Below are 21,223 nucleotides of genomic sequence, written 5' to 3'. Positions count from 1 at the left end.
CCAATGTCAAAGGAAAGTGTCACTTAATATGTGCCTTCAAAACTCCATTTAATGGTTGTACAATATGTTTCTCTGGCTAGAAAATCAATACTTTAGATTTGTAGAGAAATTAGAAAATACAGAAAATAAAAAAAAAAGAAATAAAAATCAGAGATATCATTGCTAACCTTTTCCTTCCAATTTTTAAAACCACATATTTTAAAAATAACCATCACCTCAAAAAACTATTTCAGGAAACCCTAATCAGAACCAAGTATTCTCTTCATAAGCCTCTGTCAAATTGATGGGCATGAGCAATAAGAAATAGAATCTCATTGCTGCTACTTTGTAAATGACTAGTTAGGTTCTTCCCTGATGGCTTAGATGGTGAAGAATCCACCTGCAATGCAGGAGACATGGGTTCAATTCCTAGGTTGGGAAGATCCTCTGGAGAAGGGAATGGCATCCCACTCCAGTATTCTTGCCTGGAGAATTCCATGGACAGAGGAGTGTGGCGGGCTAGAGTCCATGGGGTCACAAAAGTCTCAAACATGACTGAGTGACTAACACTTTCACTTTTCAGTTGGATTCAACATCTTTTTCAAGTACTTATTTTAAATTTGATTTTCTCTTGAGAATATATGATTATAATTAATATCTCTGGGCCATTTTCCTTGTCAATTTGGAAGAGATTCTTATACATGTAAAATAAAGACAGCTTAGTGATCAATGAAACCATGCTCTGTAACAACAGTAGAGAACCAGAATGAGAGGGCATTTAAAAAAAATTCTGTCTGCATCTGATGCTTGCTTCTTTCTGGGTTTGGGGATGTCTCTGATTCCATGCTATGTTAATAGGACCTGTAATAATTTACTTTTTGTTGCTGCTTAGTTGCTAAGTCGTGTCCAACTCTTTTGTGACCCCATGGATTGTAGCCCACCAGACTCCTCTGTCCATGAGATTTCCTGAGCAAAAATACTGGAGTAGGCTGCCATTTCCCTCTCCAGAGGATCTTCCCAACCCAAGCATCGAACCTGGGTCTCCTACATTGGCAGGCAGTTTCTTTGTCACTGAGCCACCCAGGAAGCCCAGTATTTCACTTTTACCTATTTGCATATTATTTATCCTCTCTTGAGCTTCCCTTGTGGCTCAGCTGGTAAAGAATTAGCCTGCAATGCGGGAGACCTGGGTTCAATGCCTGGGTTGGGAAGATCCCCTGGAGAAGGGAAAGGTTACCCATTCCAGTATTCTGGCCTGGAGAATCCCATGGACTATATAGTCCCTGGGGTCGCAAAGAGTTGGACAGGACTGAGCGACTTTCACTTATCCCTCTTTAGAAATGTAAGCTCCTTAAGAGCAGGAACTTTGTTTCATCACCTCTTTATTTCTATCACCTGAACAAGGCCTGGCCCTCTACAAATATCTGTTGATAAAGGAATAAATGTATGTTCCTCAAAAGGTATATTCCATATCTTAATATTTATATGCAAAAGAAAGACTAACAGAAGAAATACTGAGATACAGTGGTGTTTCAATACTGCATGTGATTCCAACCACAAGGAGCATGTAGGCCTTTTAGAAATATGGGCCATCACTTTTAAGAAGTAAATTTTTACTTTCATTCCAGATGATACAGAGTTCATGCTTCCCTTTGCCTCCAAATCATACAAAAATTATATTGTTATTATTTAAGAGAAATGCATAGAAATAAAAGAAGGAAAAGAAGAAGGAAAGAAAGTAAAAGAAAGATGCATCGACATATTTCTATAGAGAAAAAGTTGAACACATCAGCAGGACTGAAGCTGCAGGTTTGTTTGTTGGCTCTTGTGTCCAAAGATGGCAGGGGTAGAGGGAGCTCAGCTCCCAGGAAGCAAGTGGGGCTCTGAGTCAGGCTCAGTGCCTGAAGCTGGTGTATGAGGATCTCCCACTCCTGCAAGAAGGCCCTGCCTGATGAGAAAGAACGCTCGTGTAGCTTCACAACCAAGAACTAAACCAAGCCACCCTCAATCTGCACTAGCCCAGTATCATCATGGAATAAGAGCTCTAAATGCCAATGACCGGGGAGTAAGGGGATGCATTTAGGTAACTGCAAGAAAAAGAAGGTAGAGGAAAAAACAGATTTTTTAAAAGTCTTATTAAAAATGAGCCAACAAACTAAAATTCCTAAACACACACACACAAAAATGCCCCAAATGGTAGCTGAGCAAATCAACAATCTGAATATCAATTCACTTGAGTAGAAATTAATTTTATGACCACCTAACAATAATTTTATATTAATTATGATTAAAATTAGCAATTAAGTTGCTCAAAGATGTAACAGTCATAAGAAAGTGTAAGAACAAACAGATGTGCCATGAAAACAAATGGATGAGAAAAAGAACAATATTTTGAATAATAAAATAACATCATGAAAAAAAAAGACATTGAAATTGAAAACTATGTATGTTGATTTTGCAATTAAAACCTCAAGACCAAAACAAACAAAATAGCCAAAGATTCAGGAAACTGAGAAGGAAGCAATTAAGTTAGGCTGAATAGTCAAATCTTGCTACTTGTAAGACAAAAGAATTCATCATGTGACCTCTAAGCAAGCTTTGTCCAAGAGAAGGAGCCTGAACAGTGGGTTAAAAGGTGAGTCGAGGTGGTCGAGCAGTTAAGAATCCTCCTGTTAATTTTGGGGACATGGATTTGATCCCTGGTCAGGGAAGGGTCCACATGCTGCAGACCAACTAAGCCCATGCGCCCTAGATCCCAGGCTCTGAAACAAGAGAAGCCCACGCCACGCAACTAGAGAAGGCCTGTGCAAAGCAATGAAGACCCAGTGCAGCCAAAAATCAATCAATCAATCAAACAAAATAAAAAATAAAGGTGAATTGACTGGACTTTGACAATGGAAAGAAATTTACAAAAGTGAAAAAGAAAAAAACACAAACAAAACCCACCATCTTTTAAAATACCACATAAACTTTTAGAGGGAAAAAACAGCCTCAAAAACAGTGAAAGATTCTATACTCTTATCTCTCCTGGGGAAAAGTTCCCTCTAGAAGTCTATAAATAGCTCTTCAAATTGCCAACTTAGGGCTCAACTGCAAAATCAACACCACACAATATTTAGCAACATTATACGACTTCATTGGGATCCGCTGGACCCCTGCCAGAAGGTGTGTAAAGAAAACCCTTTGTTTAACGCTCTACCTCCCTCTTTCGTGGGTTTGGATCTCATCCCTTGCGTGGCCATCTTGGACTTCAGGGTAGCAGCAGTTCAAATGTGGCTCATGTGCGCCCACTCTCATTCCCTTCTGTGTGCAGACTGAGGGAAAGACAAAGTCATGCTCCACACCTTCAGTCTGTGGGCTTAGTTTTTACAACATGGTGATCAGCTGAAGGTCCCATGGGACATTGTCTTTATGATGCCAAGTTTGGTGTGACTGTGAGGTCATAAAGGGCATTCTCACAGGGACTTGGGGGATCAGAATCTTGGCTGCTCAGCTTCTGTAGGGAGGCAGGTGGGGAGGGGAGTGCAGTTAATGAGGAAACTGACATTGCTCGAAAGGGAATGAAACCACCTGGTCACATGTCCTTTGAACATGTTTTACTTTTTACCTCTTATAATGGAAATCAAGCATTACTAACATGGCGGGGCCCTTCTGGACAGTATTTGATAATAAAAGGAAGCCTCAAGGTAGTGCCTATTTTAATCCTCTTGAGATTAACCTAGAAGCCTTACCAAATTAATGATAATCACAGTCTGTGCGAGACTGTAACTTGAGGGAGGAAGAGCAGAGTGAGAAAGGCAGAGGTATGAGGAGAGGGGCAGAGAGAGAGTCACTGACTATAACTGCTGAATCCATGGACAGCCTCAATTTGGGCTGGTTCTGCTAAAATTTTTCCCACTGTTAGACCAGAGACACTCCTTAACCAATAATTTTATCAATAGTTGAGAACACTTTTACCAATAATGATAATAGTGTTTATCTTTTGCTGTCTGCCAACTCCTAAGCCCTCTATATATTTTCTCATTCAATCCTTCCATAGATACATTGAAATGCAGTTTTGTTACTTGGTTTTCCTCTCCACTGAACTCTAGTTTTTTACTCTATTAAAAAATACTAGTTTCTAAAACACAATACATGTGCAAAGTAACCATTTTAGAAATATGTAAAAGACTAAAATTATATAAATTCAAGTAATGGCTAAAGCTCCAACATTTTTAGAAGTTTATCTATATTGTAAAATACTGTGTCTTAAACTCCACCAGATTTGAGTTCTTGGTGATTGAGGCATGAAATGAGCATAACTTTGCTATTTTAAAAGACGTGTTTGCCAAGAATGTGAATGATGTAACCAAAATTTTAAGAGATGTATTTAGCTTACATAAAAAACTGTTCTCAAACAATAAAAGAAAAAAAGTTAAATTTGGAGTACCATTTTCCCTTAGCAGTAGGCAGGTTTTTTTGTTTTTAATGTTACTGCTCTAAGTGACAGCTAAGATGTAGGGAAACAGGCACTCACAAAATGCCAAGTAAACTGTCCAATAATGCAGGGAATAGCTAAAGTAATTGTAGTAATTCATATTACTGAATATTATTACAACTATTAAAATTCATCCAAAAACGGTCATTACAGGGAAATATGTGCCTAAGATATGCTAAATGAAGAAAGTGCGGCACAGAACTGTCAGTCAGTTCAGTCGCTCAGTCGTGTCCGACTCTTTGGGACCCCATGGACTGCAGCACACCAGGCTTCCCTGTCTATCACCAACTCCCAGACCTTGCTCAAACTCATGTTCATCGAGCTGGTGATGCCATCCAACCATCTCATCCCCTGTCTTCCCCTTCTCCTCCTGCCTTCAATCTTTCCCAGCAACAGGGTCTTTTCCAATGAGTTAGTTCTTCACATCGGGTGGCCAAAGTATTGGAGCTTCAGCTTCAACATCGGTCCTTCCAGTGAATATTCAGGATTGATTTCCTTTAGGATTGATTGGTTTGATCACCTTACTGTCCAAGGGATTCTCAAGAGTCTTCCCCAACACCACAGTTCAAAAACATCAATTCTTCGGCGTTCAGCTTTCTTTATGGCAACTCTCACATTCATAATGACTACTGGAAAAACCAGCTTTTCTTCCAAGGAGCAAGTATCTTTTAATTTCATGGCTGCAGTTACCATCTGCTGTGATTTTGGAGTCCCAGAAAATAAAGTCTGTCACTGCTTCCATTGTTTCCTCATCTATTTGCCATGAAGTGATGGGACTGGATCTTAGTTTTTTGAATGCTGAGTTTTAAGCCAGCTTTTTCACTCTCTCTTTCACTTTCATCAAGAGGCTCTATTTGCTTTTTGCCATAAGGCTGGTGTTATCAGCATATCTGAGGTTATTACTATTTCTCCCAGCAATCTCGATTCCAACTTGTGCTTTATCCAATCTGGCATTTCTCATGATGTACTGTGCATATAAGTTAAATAAGCAAGGTAACAATATACAGCCTTGATGTACTGCTTTCCCAATTTGGAACCAGTCCGTTGTTCCATGTCCAGTTTTACCTGTTGCTTCTTGACCTGCATACAAGTTTCTCAGGAGGCAGGTAAGGCGGTCTGGTATTCCCATCTCTTTAAGAATCTTCCACAGTTTGTTGTGATCCACACAGTCAAAGGCTTTAGCATAGTCAATGAAGCACAAGTAGATGTTTTTCTGGGATTCTCTTGCTTTTTCTATGATCCATTGGCTGTTGGCTATTTGACTTCCTCTGCCTTTTCTAAATCCAGCTTGAAGGTCTGGAAGTCCTCGGTTCACGTACTGTTGAAGCCTAGCTTGGAGAATTTGGAGCATTACTTCGCTGGCGTGTGAGGTGAGCTCTCCGATTCTTTTGCATTGCCTTTCTGAACTGCAGGCACTGTCATTAGTTGTTACAGTAGTCCAGGAAGAACGTGACCAGACCACATTCTGGCTGTGTTTATAAGCAATCCCACAACATTTTGAAAATGAGAAAATGATGCAAACTGGTGTTTATATATTTATCATTAGACACTGACTGAATTCAACACCTTCACTGTTTTTCAACTAAATCATTTCTTCCTATACATATCCCAGAGCTTGCCGCCAGACTGGGCAAGGAGAGGTCTGACTGGCTGTGAGTAATGAAAATGCGAAGGCTGTGCACATCCCGCATGGCTGACTCTGAACACAGGTGCAGTGCTAAAACTTAAACCTCTGCTTGTATTTATTTATTTAAACAAGTTGTGTTTATTTAATTTTTGGCTGCACTCCATGGCATGTGGGATCTTAGTTCCCTGACCAGGGATCAAACTGGAACCCCCTGAATTAGAAGGCAGAGTCTTTAGCCACTGCATCACTGGGGAAGTCCCAAACCTCTGCTTTTTAAATAGAAACATTTCCAGGTTTCCATAGCGCAAACTGAAGGCAGGGCCACAAAATTAACTGGCAAAGAGGTATGTCAATAAGATCATTCATAAACCTATGAAAATACATTACTTACAACAGGGTAGGTTACATCTCACAAACTTTAAACTTTTAGAAAATAAAAAGATTATTTTTAATGTAAATTTTATAAATGAAATTTGAATTTGTAAATTTTATGAATGAAATTTTCTGGTATCGAATGATATTCAAAATAGATTGTTGAGTAAAAATCAAGGCACAGAGTATCTTCAGTTCAACTTCATTTGGTGAAACAAAACAGAGAACAAAAGACAATATATGTAATGAAAAAGCTTTGATCAAACAGTCATCAAATAATTAATCTGTGAGAAATTATATTCTAATGTTTCTTTCTTTTCTACTTATCTGTATTTTCCAATTTTCTACACAATGAATACATACAGTTTTTGTATTAACTGTCCTTTAAAATTTTTAATTAACTTTTCTATCAACACAGTTTTCAATGCTATTATATTTGAAAGCAGCAAAATGTTATGCCCTTAGCAGCATCCCTAACATTGCTTGTCAGCTAAATGATGAGATAGTCACCTCACTAGGTTGCTTTAAGTTTTAGATCAGACAGTTTGATGAGATAAAATGCTTCTCTCAGAACCTAGTACGAGGGACTTTCCTGAGGTCCAGTGGCTAAGACTCCATGCTCCCAACACAGGGGGCCTGGGCTTGCCAATCGTTGGTCAGGGAACTAGATCCCACATGCCTCAACTTAAGATCCCATGTGACACAACTGACCCAGTGCAGCCAAATAAATTAATAAAAAATAAATATTAAAAAAAAGAACCCAGCACGAGGGCTCCTCACATACCTGATTAAAAGACCTTGTCATGGCCTGTCAGGAGTAAGTGACAGGGATGGGTGCAAGCCCAGGCTACCTGGTCACAGAGCTATGTGCTGGACCCAGATTAGAGCAAAGCAGGAAGCTTTGATGAGCTGCTGTTAAAGATAGGATGATGTGTGATGTTGTAGTGGCCTTTCCAATGATGCAAAAACTATTGTTCCCACATTCTTTTTTTTTCCAAAGCAACTGGCAATAAAGAGCTTTAAATTCCAGATTCATCAAATAGCTAAAGCAGTTTTACTCTGTATATGACTTGGTGATGAATTCATTGTTTTGAAAGAGCTAAGGTTAAAGTTATCTGGTCCACTGAAAACTGAACGTGCCCCCGCTGAGCAACTGAACTGAACTGGAATGAACTGAATGAAGAGTTGCCAGGGCAACCTCTCTGCTCAACACTTCATTTCCAAGGTGATAGATTTGATGCTGGTCCAGGAAACATGAAAACCAAAACAGCATTGTGTTCCAGAAGAAGAAACAGCCCATACATAAGTCATGAATGAAACAAATTGGCTGGGGACAAAACCAAACGATGCTTTACAATTCTACCCAGACAGACGTGGCCACACACAGGACACTGGAGTAAAAGTAAATTAAAATTCTCAGTGAAGTAAGTTAAGATTCATGTTTCCTTTTCAGCTCCATTCTACTTTTTGTCTACTTTTCCAAAAAACTGTTAGGTCCAAATATAAAAGCTATATATCTCACCCAGAGGGTTTATATTTTTCAATCATTGTTTTCCCATTCTTTTCTTTAGTTGAGGGTCTCTTCCAGTTAGAGAAAATATTAAATAAAAGATGTAAGTGTGCTTTGAGGGTGAAACTGGAATTTACTGCACTATTATTTCCTTCATTGTCATGATTCTTGCTCTTATCAATAATGGAATGAGGGGAGCATGTGTGTACTATGTGCCCACAGGCTTGTGGTGAGAATTTAGGATGCCACAGAAGGCCCTGAGCATGAGTGCCCATGGTGGAAGGCACAGGAGAAAAATATATGTCCTGTTTTATTGGCTTTGCTTTCTAAACAGAACCCTCAATACTCTTTCATTTATTTTCCTTCTTGAAAATCACTCAACATGTTTCTCTCTCTCAGCCCCATGTGGTTCTCCTTCCCTCCTTTTGATTTTTTCCTTTGGAGACCTTTATGATGGAAAAGATGCCACTGTATTTAGGAAGAGAAGGTAAGCAAAGGAGGATCATAATTTCCCACAAGTTCTCCCTGACCTTTGATATTGAATGGTATTCTCTCATGACTCGTGACTCTGACATAGAGGCTTTTCAGACATTTCTGCAGCTCCACACTGCCATCCATTAGCAAGGAGCCATGAGCTGCCAACCAAACAAAGGCCAATTTCTTCTCAGCTTAGAAGCAAAAATGCTTAGAGCTTCTCCCTCTACTTTTCATTGTCTTTACGAATAATTTTTTCCCAATGGCTGAAATACATTTCTATTACAACTGTACAAGACATTAAGTGGACGACTTTCTATGTAAGCAGGAAATGAAAAGTACATCAAGCAGGGACGTATAGAAAATCAGTTTTACCTCATCAAAGACTTTGGAAACAACGTGCTTGTCCAGAACAGGGACGTAGGTGGAGCTGTGAGGAATGGCAGCCATGGACAAAGCATCCATGATGGTGAGCTTCTTGGCTGCCAAGCCGTGGATCTTGAGCCAGGTTGCTGAAGATATTCCTGCAGAACTAAGAACATGAGATTGTGACATTTTAAGACATATCAAACAAACACATAACAAGCCTGTGCTAGTAAAATTGAAGTACTCACTCTTGGTCATAAACTTGGCTTCCTTCTCGAGTCAATCTTTCTAATGACTTGTCATCTGGAAACTCATTTGTCAGCAGGATGCCTATTTCTGTAGAAAAGAAAATGGAAGCTGTATAATTTCCTCACATGTGGGGTTCATATCAAAATGCAAAAGGATCACACTCATATCTGGGTTCAGTGTGTCTGAGGACTAATTAATGGACTATATCTCCAAGAGCTGATCTCTGAGTGGGTTCTAGGCAAGATGAATTTGCAATGGACATTAAAGGCTGATGCACGGGTAATAGGGTACTTGCATTGTTTAACTAATCTACCTCACCCCATACCCACTGAGATCTCTCTCTGTGGAAGGATGAGACGGACTCATTCTCTCACACTCCAGAAAATGTATCTTCTAAATGTCAAATAAGAATGCCATGAGCCAATAATTATTCAGTGTTGCCCTCATTAGACTCCCCCCAGACTACATAGGACAGCCTCGTTCAACATTTCAGTTTTAGACAGTTTAGTCCCTGATTCCTCAGCTCTATGTGGAAAACCAAAATCCCTACTAAGTCCTGTTTAGTTGTAAGTTCAAATTTTCAAACTATTATTTGGAATTTTTAATGTCTATTTTTATAGAAGCTTGGATTTACAAATGAAAAGCAATATTAGCTAATTGAATTAGTAGAAGAAGGGGTGTTTGGGAGTGAGCTAGTTAAATGCCTAAGAAATCACATCTCAGTCATCATATGATAATCCTTTTAAAGGACTGTGCACGTAGTAGATTTAGGAAATATGGAAGGTTAATTAAAATTGAGGAAAAGGCACCCCACAGATCAGCACTGAAGAACACAAGGTTTGATTAAGCTATGGCTCAGTAACAGCAGGTATAAATTTGTCCCTCATGCGCTTCCTCCTACTTAAGGGGTTGTGCGGATGTGTGTGTTTAGCCGGGGGCTTATTATTTATTAACTCCATGAAACATAGGGAAAAGTGCTACAGGAATTAAAATGTTAGGAAATTAAGTCTTTAAATTTACTATTTTAAAAATAATGATATCATCAATAAAAACTGAGCGGAAAAGTCGAATTTCCCTCATATTTAGCCCCCATAAGGCTGACAGTATGGGTCAGAGAGGTGCTCGTCAGATGGTACCACCTGTGAACGAATGGAAGAAAATGAACCAACTGTGAAGCATTAGGTTTTCAAATTTCAAAAACCACCACTAGTGCCAGTGGTTACCCGAGCCAAGGGTGTATTAAACACCCAGGGACTGATGATGCAAGTCTGGCCCTAAGGGAGGCCAGTTCACTAAAGCAAGACAACCTGACTCACAAGGGAGTCCTCTGAAGAGGTAGAAACCTAGACTCACTTAAAAATGATCTGCATCCCCTCAATCTCTCTCCTCAGCTCTTTCAGAAGACGCACGGGGGAGGGGAGACCAGCTTGGGCCTCCTGATGTAGAGACCCTCAACAGCTTACCCCTGTCACTTGGCGTGTTCCAGCTGCTAGAACTGGAAAGCCTGTCCCTCCTCTCACTGCAGGCTGAGCTCCTGAGGGTGGACAGCTGGCTTCTGAGCAGGCTGGTTTTGGTTGGTTCTGTGGGCGTCACAGGGAGAAGGGTTAAAGGAATTTCGGATGGAAGGAGGTGCTTCGGGAGATGCAGCTATGTGCTTGGACCTCTAAAAAGAAAGCAGGTTTAGTCTCCCAACCCTCAGGGGGACGGTGCTGCCACTAAGCAGATGCTGTGTAATGGCGGATTCTACTGATCTGAGTTCAAGCTCTGCCCCTCCCGGATAAAGATCTGCTTCTGAGTTCCTTTAGCTTGTTGGCAGAAATTACTTCCTTGTGGTTGGAGGACTTAGGTTCCATTCCCTTGCTGGCTGTTACACAGGGGTCTCAGCTTCTTAATCACCCCCATTCCTATTCATGGACCCCTCCATCTTCACGCCAGCAATGGCACACTGATTTCCCTCTTGCCTCAAATCTCTGACTTCCTCTTCTGCCACCAGCTGGTGAACGCCCCCCTCCTCCCCCCCCATTCAAGGGCTCATGTGAGTACATGGGGCTCTCCTAGGAACCCTGGCTGAGGCTCACATAACATAATCAGGGAAGTGATGCCCATTACCTTCACAGGGTGCAGGGTTTAGAACGGGACCTCTTTGTAGGTCATTTTAGAAGCTCTGCCCACCACAGCTGCTGTCTACACTTTTATTTGTATTCTTTTCTACCCTCTGTTGGGTCCTTTCAACTAGCAAGTAGACACTAAGTAAATAATGACACTGAATCTGTGTGCTTTAGAGCAGGGTTCCCCAATCTTTGGGATGTAATGCATAATGATCTGAGGTGGAGCTGATGTAATAATAATAGATATAAAGTGCACAAGAAATGAAGTGCATTTGAATCATCCCCAAACCATCTCCACTCCCCCAACCCCAGTCCGTGGAAAAATGGGTTTCCATGAAACCGGTCACTGGTGCCAAAAACGCTGGGGATTACTGCTTCAGAGGATAATGCATTTGCACCAAGACATTTGATTACTTTTCCCATGGGATCACAGAAACCACACTAATTTTAATTGTTGTCTGTACTTTGTGATCTGGAGGCCTTTATGTAGTACCAAAGCTTTATGTAGTATTTGTAAACGAAATGTGTCCTGTTTTCAACAAGAAGGGACTTATCCTTTCTTACAAGAAATTAGAGTGAAAATTAGCTAATAATCTGCATTGCCTTTCACACAGAAAGATAACCCCAGTAGTTTTCACATGTGGAGTCAGGAGTGTGCTATGTGATAGTCACTGCTTTTCTAGGCAACAAATAGGGTGATTCCTGTCTCCATTGCTTCTGTAACAAGGAATTTGGAAGGATAAATGTTCTCAGGAGCTGTATCTGTGAGCAAAAGAGACAAATGATCCATATAGGAGAGGTGAACTCCTGTTCCTCACTATACCAGCAGGCCATCTTGATCAAAATTGCTGGGTAGAAACAACAGATGTGTCCAAACGAAAATGAAATTTAGCTCCCAAAGTTTCCAGACATGAAAACTGTACTATTCCTAAACTGCAAATAATGAGTGAAGACATATTTATCTGGCAGTGGATTCAAGCATTTAACTACTCCCCTAGCTCTGTATAGTCTAACACCACATTTTATCACTCTTCTAAATTAAAAATTGAATCAGAATAAAAACCTGGCACAGGGCTGCCTAACAAGAGCAACAATCCCAAATCTAAATGAAATGGTGCAAGTGACAAAAGGCCATTAAAACATTTAGGATGAGTAGCAAATAGCATTTCTAGCAAAAGTCAAGTTCACTGGAACGACCAGGCAGGAATGGCAAAAGGGATGCTGCCACACAATGCCAGAATGGGAATCCTCTTTGTCCCCGTGGGCTTAAGACAGAGACACTAGGGCAAATGGACAGATCATGAAAGAGGGACCAAGCTACAGCAAATACTTCTTTGGTCTCTATGGGTTTAAGGCTCTCCTCCTCTGCCCAGAGACATGGGGAGACAAAAGAGACAGTGTGTGTATGGCAGAGGAAGCCATCACAACTTTCCTCACTGAGAGACATATAGCATCCTGGCCTGGGGAAACTCCTCTGGTCTCTCAGGAAGCACCATAAAGGGACCAGTGGGAGCCGCAATAACACCAGGTAACCAAGCACCAAAATGATACCACAAAGGCTGTCAAAATGAAATGACCATTAGAACCCACAAGAGCAGGCCAAAGTGAGACTTATGTGTCAGCTTTAAACAGGACAACTGCTATCTAAAAGATATAAACAGCAGGCAGGGTCCCTAACATAAAAGAACATTTAGGAAACTATAAAAAAAATCATCCATCATATCAGGAATCAAGAAAGTCACACTTTGAAGGAGAAAAAACAATCAAAGGATGTTAATACCATGATGAATCAGAAGCTGGAATTCTGACAAGGATCTTAAAGAAGCTGTCAGAAAAATGGTTCAGCCATTAATTATAAAATTCCCTTGACACAAATAGAAAAATCTCAGCAAAGAAATAGAAGTTATAAAAATTTCTAAGTGGAAATTGTAGAACTGAAAAATAACAAATGAAAAACATTTTGGGTGAACTCAATAGCAGGGTGAAAATAGCAGAGGGTAGTATCAGAGAACTTTGGGAACAGAATAATAGAATTCAGCCAATTTTAACAATAGAAATACAACAAGAAAAGATAAACAGAGCCTCAGGGGTCTGTAGGATAATAGCAAAATATCCAACATTCATATCATCAGAGTCCCAAGACACAGAGGAAAAAAGTGGGACTGACAGACTATTTAAAGAAGTAATAGATGAAAGTGCCCCTAATTTGGTGAAAGATACAACATACAAATCAAGAAGCTGTGCAACCCCAAACAGAATAAACCCAAGGAAATCCATGCCAAGATGCATTATAGTTAAACATTTGAAAATTAGAGACAAAGAAAAAATTTAAAAAGCATGCCAGAGAGAAAGGAACCAGTACCTACAGGGAAGCAGCAGTTTGAACCAGTCTGAGCCAGTTTCACATTTAAAGTGTAGGCAGCCTGAGGGAGAGGCCCTATGTTTTCAGCTATAGACAGGAAAGAACAATCAGCTGCAAATTCTGAACAAGGCAAAAATGTCCTTCAGGAATGAGGAGAAAGTAAAAACATTCCTAGACAAAGAAAAAAACTATTGTGGCCAGCAGACTTGCCCTTGAAGACTGAACACAGGAAGTTCTTCAAACAGAAAGTAAATGAGAAAAGAAGGAATTTTGGAGAATCAGGAAGGAAGAAAGAACGAAAGAGAAAAAATATGGTAAATACAATAGATTATCTGTTCTTCATAAGATTTATATTTGATGATTTAAACAAAAATTACAGCATCACCTGATACTCAAGCCAATGACATTGAAAACTAGGGACAGGAAAGAAACCCAAAATGAAGTAAGATCTCCACACTCACAAAAAAGTGGTAAAATGTTGATACCAGAAGAGTGTTGTAAGTCACATTTATAGGCTGTTATACTCAAAGAAACCAAAAGCTACACTCAAAAGCACTGGAAATAAACACTGAGGCCAAGTGGGAGATGTTCTAAACATATGAGGCTGCTTCAACATTTGAAAGTTATCAATGTAATCCACCATATCAATAGACTAAAGAAGAAAAATCATATGATATATGATCTCTCATTTGGTGGAGCTTCCCTTGTGGTTCAGCTGGTAAAGAATCCTCCTGCAATGCGGGAGATCTCGGTTCAATTCCTGGGTTGGGGAGATCCCCTGGAGAAGGGAAAGGCTACCCACTCCAGTATTCTGGCCTGGAGAATTCCATGGACTGTATAGTAGAGTCAGACACAACTGAGCGACTTTCACTGATCCCTGTTCTCTGGTGCCTCAGTGGTAAAGAACCTGCCTGCCAATGCAGGAGATCCCTGGGTGGGGAAGATGCCCTGGAGAAGGAAATGGCAATCCACTCTAGTATGCTTACCTCAGAAATCCCATAGACAGAGGAGCCTGGTGGGTCACAGTCCATAGGATCAAAAAGAGTTGGACACAACTTAGCAACTAAGCAACAACATATCATTTGACATAGATATAGCATTTGACAAAATCCAGTACCAATTCATGATAGAAACTCTTAGAAAACTGGGAATGAGGGGAACTTCCTCAACTTAACAAAGAGTATGCACAAAAAACCTACAGCTAAAATCATATTTACTGGTGAAAGATTGAATATCTTTCCCCTTTAAGACCAGGATAAAGGCAAGGATGCTCACTCTCATCACCCTTATTAAACATACTACTGGAAATTCTAGCTTTTGCAACAAAGGCAAGAAAAAGAGATAAAGCCAGAAAGATTGGAAAAGAAGATAAAACCGTCCCAATCTGCAGATAACATATTGTATATGTGAAAATGGTAAGGAATTCACACACACATCACCATTTAAAAAAACCCACAAAATCAAAAAAACTCCTAGAACCACTAAGTGAGTTCTGTGAGGTTGTCCATTATGGGATCAACACACAAAATGAACCACATATTGCTACACTAACAATAAACATATGGCAAGCTATATTAAAAAATCAATACCATTTTTAATTGTTCCAAATACAGTAAGTTCCCTACATATGAACAAGTTCTGTTCTGAGAGCCTAGAAGTGGCGCAGCCATTTTGTGACCATGAGAGTGAAATCTCAAAATTCACCAATAAAAAACAAACGTATCATTATAAAATATGTGCAAAGCCCATGTGTGCAGACATTTAATTGAGGAGAATGTAAGGATTGCAGATGAGCACGTAAAAAGATGTTCCATATTACCAGTCATTAGGGAAATGCAAGTAAAAAATCACCAGGAGATGTTACACGCCTATCAGAACAGTTAAAAATTGTGTGTGTGTGTGTTCATTCGTGTTTGACTCTTTGCAACCCCATGGACTGTAGCCTGCCAGGCTCCTCTGTCCACGAAATTTTCCAGACAAGAACACAGGAGTGGATTGCCATTTTCTCCTCCAGGGGATCTTCCCAACCCAAGGATTGAACCCACATCTCCTGCATTGGCAGGCAGATTCTTTAGTGACTGAGCCACCAGGGAAGCCCTTCAAAATAAAAAATATTTGTGACAATCTTAAAGCTCAACATTCAGAAAACGAAGATCATGGCATCTGGTCCCATCACTTCATGGGAAATAGATGGGGAAACAGTGTCATAGTGTCAGACTTTATTTTTGGGGGGCTCCAAAATCACTGCAGATGGTGATTGCAGCCATGAAATTAAAAGACCCTTACTCCTTGGAGGTTAAGTTATGACCAACCTAGACAGCATATTGAAAAGCAGAGACATTACTTTGCCAACAAAGGTCTGTCTAGTCAAGGCTATGGTTTTTCCAGTGGTCATGATGGATGTGAGAGTTGGACCATGAAGAAAGCTGAGCGCCGAAGAATTGATGCTTTTGAACTGTGGTGTTGGAGAAGACTCTTGAGAGTCCCTTGGACTGCAAGGAGATCCAACCAGTCCATTTTGAAGAAGATCAGCCCTGGGATTTCTTTGGAAGGAATGATGCTAAAGCTGAAACTCCAGTACTTTGGCCACCTCATGAAAAGAGTTGACTCATTGGAAAAGACTCTGATTCTGGGAGGGATTGGGGGCAGAAGGAGAAGGGGATGACAGAGGATGAGATGACTGGATGGCATCACTGACTCGATGGGCGTGAGTTCACATGAGTGAACTCCTGGAAATGGTGATGGACAGGGAGGCCTGGCATGCTGCGATTCATGGGGTCGCAAAGAGTCGGACACAACTGAGCAACTGAACTGAACTGAATAGCAAGTTCTGACAAGAATGTAGAGAAACTGAATCACTCATTGATTACTGTGATAATATGAAATGGCACAGCCACTCCAGCAAATAGTCTGGCAGCTTCTTATAAAACTAAACATTCAATACTATATGAATCAGCAGTTGCACTCCTGGGCTTTATCTTAAAGAAGTGAAAAATTATGTTCACACAAAACAGGTACAAAAATGTTTAGAACTGCTTTATTCTTAATAGCCCCAAACTAGAAGCAACTCAGATGTCCGTCAACAGATGAATGGTTAAACCAACTCTGGAGCATCCATATCACATGCTGCTACTCTGTAATGAAGAGAACTGAAGTGTTGATACCTGTAAAAAATTTGGATGAGTCCGGGAGAAAATACGTTGACTGAAACAAGCCAAAACCCAAAGATTATGTGTTGTATGATCCCATTTACATAATGCTTTTGAAATGACAACATTTTAGAAATGGAGAACTTAGTAGTTCCCACTAGTTGGGAAAGGGTGTTGGAGGGAAATGGGTGTTGTTAAAAAACAGCAAGGCCAGGGACCTTTGTTGTGATGGAAATGTTCCGTATCTTGACTGTAAGGAGTGGGGAATATGAAACCACATGTGATAAAATCAGAGAAGTGCACACACACAAATGAACACATGTAAAACTGGGGCAATCTGACTAAGATTGTGGATTGCATCAATGTCAATAACCTGGTTGCAAAACTGAATTTTTTTTCCAACATGTGACCATTGGGGGTAGCTGGGTGAAGAGCAGGTATACAGGATCTCTCTGTATGATTTCTCACAACTGCATGGGAATGTACAATTACTTCAATAATAACTTCAGTTTAACAAACACAAGTTTAGGCTTCTTTTAAAATGTTATGAGGCTTTAGCTTTATTCCTCCTTTATTCCTGTTAATACCTTCTTGCACCGAAGGAAAACCGGTCATGAGATTCAAACATTTTATTTACAGATACCTGCATGGAGCGCTTTCTTTCTCTGAATCTTTTGACTTGATGGGTCCTCTGGTATTTTCAGCATTCGTGATGATTTGACATCAGTGTGAGGTTTTGCACACTTTTCTGGGGTTGAAACCATGGAACAAATCTCCTTTTGATGCCTGTTTTAGATTAAAAAGTAGACAAAGATGATGAAAGAAAAAATTTGAGGAACTTCCTGTGTTCGGTCTTTAAGGGTAGGTCTATTAGCTACAATTATTTTTTGTCTAGGAATGTTTTTAATTTCTCTTTGTTCCTGATGGGCATTTATTAAATGCTTAATTTGCTAATAGGAAGACAGTGAATTTCAATGAAGAAATCCTGACTAATACATATTTTCAACTTCTTTCCATTTTGCTATCACAAATCCGCCTGTAATGCGGGAGACCTTGGTTCGATCCCTGGGTTGGGAAGATCCCCTGGAGAAGGGAAAGGCTACCCACTCCAGTATTCTGGCCTGGAGTCACAAAGAGTTGGACACGACTGAGCAACTTTCACTTTGGGTTAATCATCCAGCCCTTAAAAGAGATTCTATTTTGTGGATATTCATTTAGAAAATTGGAGAAGGAAATGGCAAGTCACTCTAGTATTCTTGCCTAGAGAATCCCAAGGACAGAGGAGTCTGGTAGGCTCTTTGTGTCCATGGGGTCACAAAGAGTCTGAGATGACTGAGCAACTTTCACTTTTTCTTTCACTTCTAAGTAAAAAGATACACTCCTGATGGGGCATTTCTTGTTTGTCATTTTTAAATTGAAGTATAGTTAATTTACAGTGTTGTGTTAGTTTCAAGAGCACAAAGTGATTCAGTTTTATATATATATATATATATACATTTTATATTATATATATATACATTTTATACATTTATACATATATTACATATATTATGTATATATGCGACCCCATAGACGGAAGCCCACCTGGCTCCCCTGTCCCTGGGATTCTCCAGGCAAGAACACTGGAGTGGGTTGCCATTTCCTTCTCCAATGCATGAAAGTGAAAAGTGAAAGTGAAGTCGCTCAGTCGTGTCCAACTCTTAGCGACCCCATGGACTGCAGCCTACCAGGCTCCTCTATCCATGGGATTTCCCAGGCAACAGTACTGGAGTGGGTTGCCATTGCCTTCTCTGATACATATACACACACACACACATATATACATCTTTCAGATTCTTTTTTTTATCACAAAATATGACTGCTTTATTAAATAGAAAATTCTTTATTTCAGTGGGTCACCTTATATATTATTTAATCATGCAAGTTTCAACCTCTGCCTAATTGTATCCTGAAAAATACCTTGAAATCCAGTAAATCTCAGTTTATTTATTATTGGGGTTTTTTTTGGCTCTTATTTATTTATTTTTTCCTTTTTTTTTCTTTTTTATTTATTTTATTTTTAAACTTTACAATATTGCATTGGTTTTGTCATATATCAAAATGAATCCACCACAGGTATACATGTGTTCCCCATCCTGAGCCCTCCTCCCTCCTCCCTCCCCATACCATCCCTCTGGGTCGTCCCAGTGCACCAGCCCCAAGCATTCAGTATCGTGCATCGAACCTGGACTGGTGACTCGTTTCATATATGATATTATACAGATTCTTTTCCATTATAGGTTATTAAAAAATATTGAGTGTGCTATACAGTAGGTCCTTGTTGTCTACAATAGGGAAGCCCAGAATAAAGTTATTCTGTTTTTTATATAATGGTGTATATCTGTTAATTCAAAACTCCTCCCACTGTTAATCCCAAACTCCCCCCATTCCCTACTATCTCCTTTGGTAACCATAAATTTGTTTTCCATTCCTGATAGGGTATTTATATGCTGTGATACATGAATGCTATGATGCCTGAATATCTGTACAATGTGAAATCATGTAAGATTTGACACATTTACTGAATGCTGGGGTGGTTTTGGGTTTAGACATATTATTAATAGCATATAGCATGGGAAAGACCTGAAAAATCATCTATCTCAAATATTACCACCACATCATCTTAAAGAGGAAGAAACTGAGACCCACAGCAATCAACAGGTGTGGAGAGAAGTTAGGGATTCACCAAGGTCACACAGAGTGAAGTCCAGCCCTTGAGCCTCCTGCTGCTACTGCTAAGTCACTTCAGTTGTGTCTGACTCTGTGCAACCCCATAGATGGCAACCCACCAGGCTCCTTCATCCCTGGGATTCTCCAGGCAAGAACACTGGAGTGGGTTGCCATTTCCTTCTCCAATGCATGCATGCATGCTAAGTCACTTCAGTTGTGACCCTGAGTCAAATCTTCACAACAGTGCACCCCTACTCTGCTCTGTCACCTTTGTGGGTTGTGGTGGGGGTGGGGGATGTCCACATTGGGTGCAGATGAGACATCCCTAAGGACCACACAGGATTTGAGAACCTGCATATAAGGATGAGTATGTGAGGCTTCCCTGGCAGTCCAGTGGTTAAGACTCTGCACTTCCACTGCACAGGTTTGATCCCCAGTTGGGGAACTCAGATCCCATATGCAATGCCACTCAGTATAACCAAAACACATTAAAGTTAAAAAAAGGATGAGTCTGTGGCTTCTGTAAGCCAATCATTAATTTGCTAGATTATGAGTTCCCTTTGCTTAAACAAAAATCCTAACATAATCATACTATGTGATTTTTTTAAAGAACTCTCACAAAGCACTGTAGAAAGAGGTAAAGAGATCCAGCAGAGCACCCAAGAGGACCTCTGTGATGGGGAAGTGGGCACTTTGCCATGCTCACTTGTCTCCATCCTTTTCTGCATTGTACCACCAGTCCATGACCAATGTCTCTGAGTAAAGGTCTTGCACCTTCTCTAGGTCATTGCGTCCTTGCTCCATTTCCTTAATTAAAAGAGTCAGATCTTCATTCTGCCAAAATAAGTAAACACATTGCAAGATTATACGAAAGTTCAGATTCCAAACATTTCTAATGAAAAACCAAACTGTATCAGGAAAAGAAGAATCTAAAGAATTTCATGTAGTTCTTATTTATTTTTTAGACAGCCTAATTGAGGTGTGGCAGAAAATGAAGAGGAACTAAAGAGCCTTTTGATGAGAGTGAAACAGAAGAGTGAAAAGGCTGGTTTAAAACTCAACATTCAAAAAACTAACATCATGGCATCTGCTGCCATCATTCATGGCAAATAGAAGAGAAAAAAGTGGAAGCAGTGACAGATTTTATTTTGGGGGGTTCCAAAATCATTGCGGACAGTGACTACAGTCATAAAATTAAAAGACACTTGCTCCTTGGAAGGAAGCTATGACAAACCTAGACAGTGTATTAAAAGGCAGAGACATCACTTTGCCGACAAAAGTCCATATAGTCAAAGCTATGGTTTTTCCAGTAGTCATGTACAGATAGCTGAAGAATTGATGCTTTTGAACTGTGGTGCTGGAGAAGACTCTTAGAGTCCCTTGGACTAAAAGGAGATCAAACCAATCAATCTTAAAGGAAATCAACCCTAAATATTCATTGGAAGCAGAGAAGACAATGGCACCCCACTCCAGTACTCTTGCCTGGAAAATCCCATGGATGGAGGAGCCTGGTAGGCTGCAGTCCATGGGGTCACTAAGAGTCAGACACGACTGAGCGACTTCACTTTCACTTTTCACTTTCATGCATTGGAGAAGGAAATGGAAACCCACTCCAGTGTTCTTGCCTGGAGAATCCCAGGGACAGGGGAGCCTGGTGGGCTGCCGTCTATGGGGTTGCACAGAGTCGGACATGACCGAAGCGACTTAGCAGCAGCAGCAGCATTCATTGGAAGGACTGATTGCTGAAGCTCCAATACTTGAGCCACCTGATGAGAAGAACTGACTTTTTGGAAAAGACCCTGATACTAGGAAAGACTGAAGGCAAGAGGAGAAGGGGCAAC

The 21,223-nt window shown here is 40.2% G+C and overlaps 1 protein-coding gene across 5 annotated transcripts in view; it reads right to left on the bottom strand.

Annotated features, from left to right (window-relative positions):
• Positions 1 to 21,223, bottom strand: part of VWA3B (von Willebrand factor A domain containing 3B) — a 169,272-nt gene that overhangs the window by 55,836 nt on the left and 92,213 nt on the right. For all 5 annotated transcript variants that reach the window (XM_025260668.3, XM_025260670.3, XM_025260669.3 and 2 more), the window contains 5 exons: positions 20,089 to 20,216; positions 17,317 to 17,459; positions 10,518 to 10,634; positions 9,054 to 9,141; positions 8,815 to 8,971 (listed from right to left, as the gene is read on the bottom strand). In XM_025260668.3, the coding sequence (XP_025116453.3) occupies positions 8,815 to 8,971; positions 9,054 to 9,141; positions 10,518 to 10,634; positions 17,317 to 17,459; positions 20,089 to 20,216 (633 nt within the window). The remainder of the gene's footprint in view (positions 1 to 8,814; positions 8,972 to 9,053; positions 9,142 to 10,517; positions 10,635 to 17,316; positions 17,460 to 20,088; positions 20,217 to 21,223) is intronic.

The sequence above is a fragment of the Bubalus bubalis genome, chromosome 12, assembly GCF_019923935.1.
Source record: "Bubalus bubalis isolate 160015118507 breed Murrah chromosome 12, NDDB_SH_1, whole genome shotgun sequence".
NCBI lineage: Eukaryota > Metazoa > Chordata > Mammalia > Artiodactyla > Bovidae > Bubalus > Bubalus bubalis.
The sequence above is the reverse complement of the archived record's forward strand: the minus strand, read 5'-3'. Positions and strand labels throughout refer to the sequence as shown.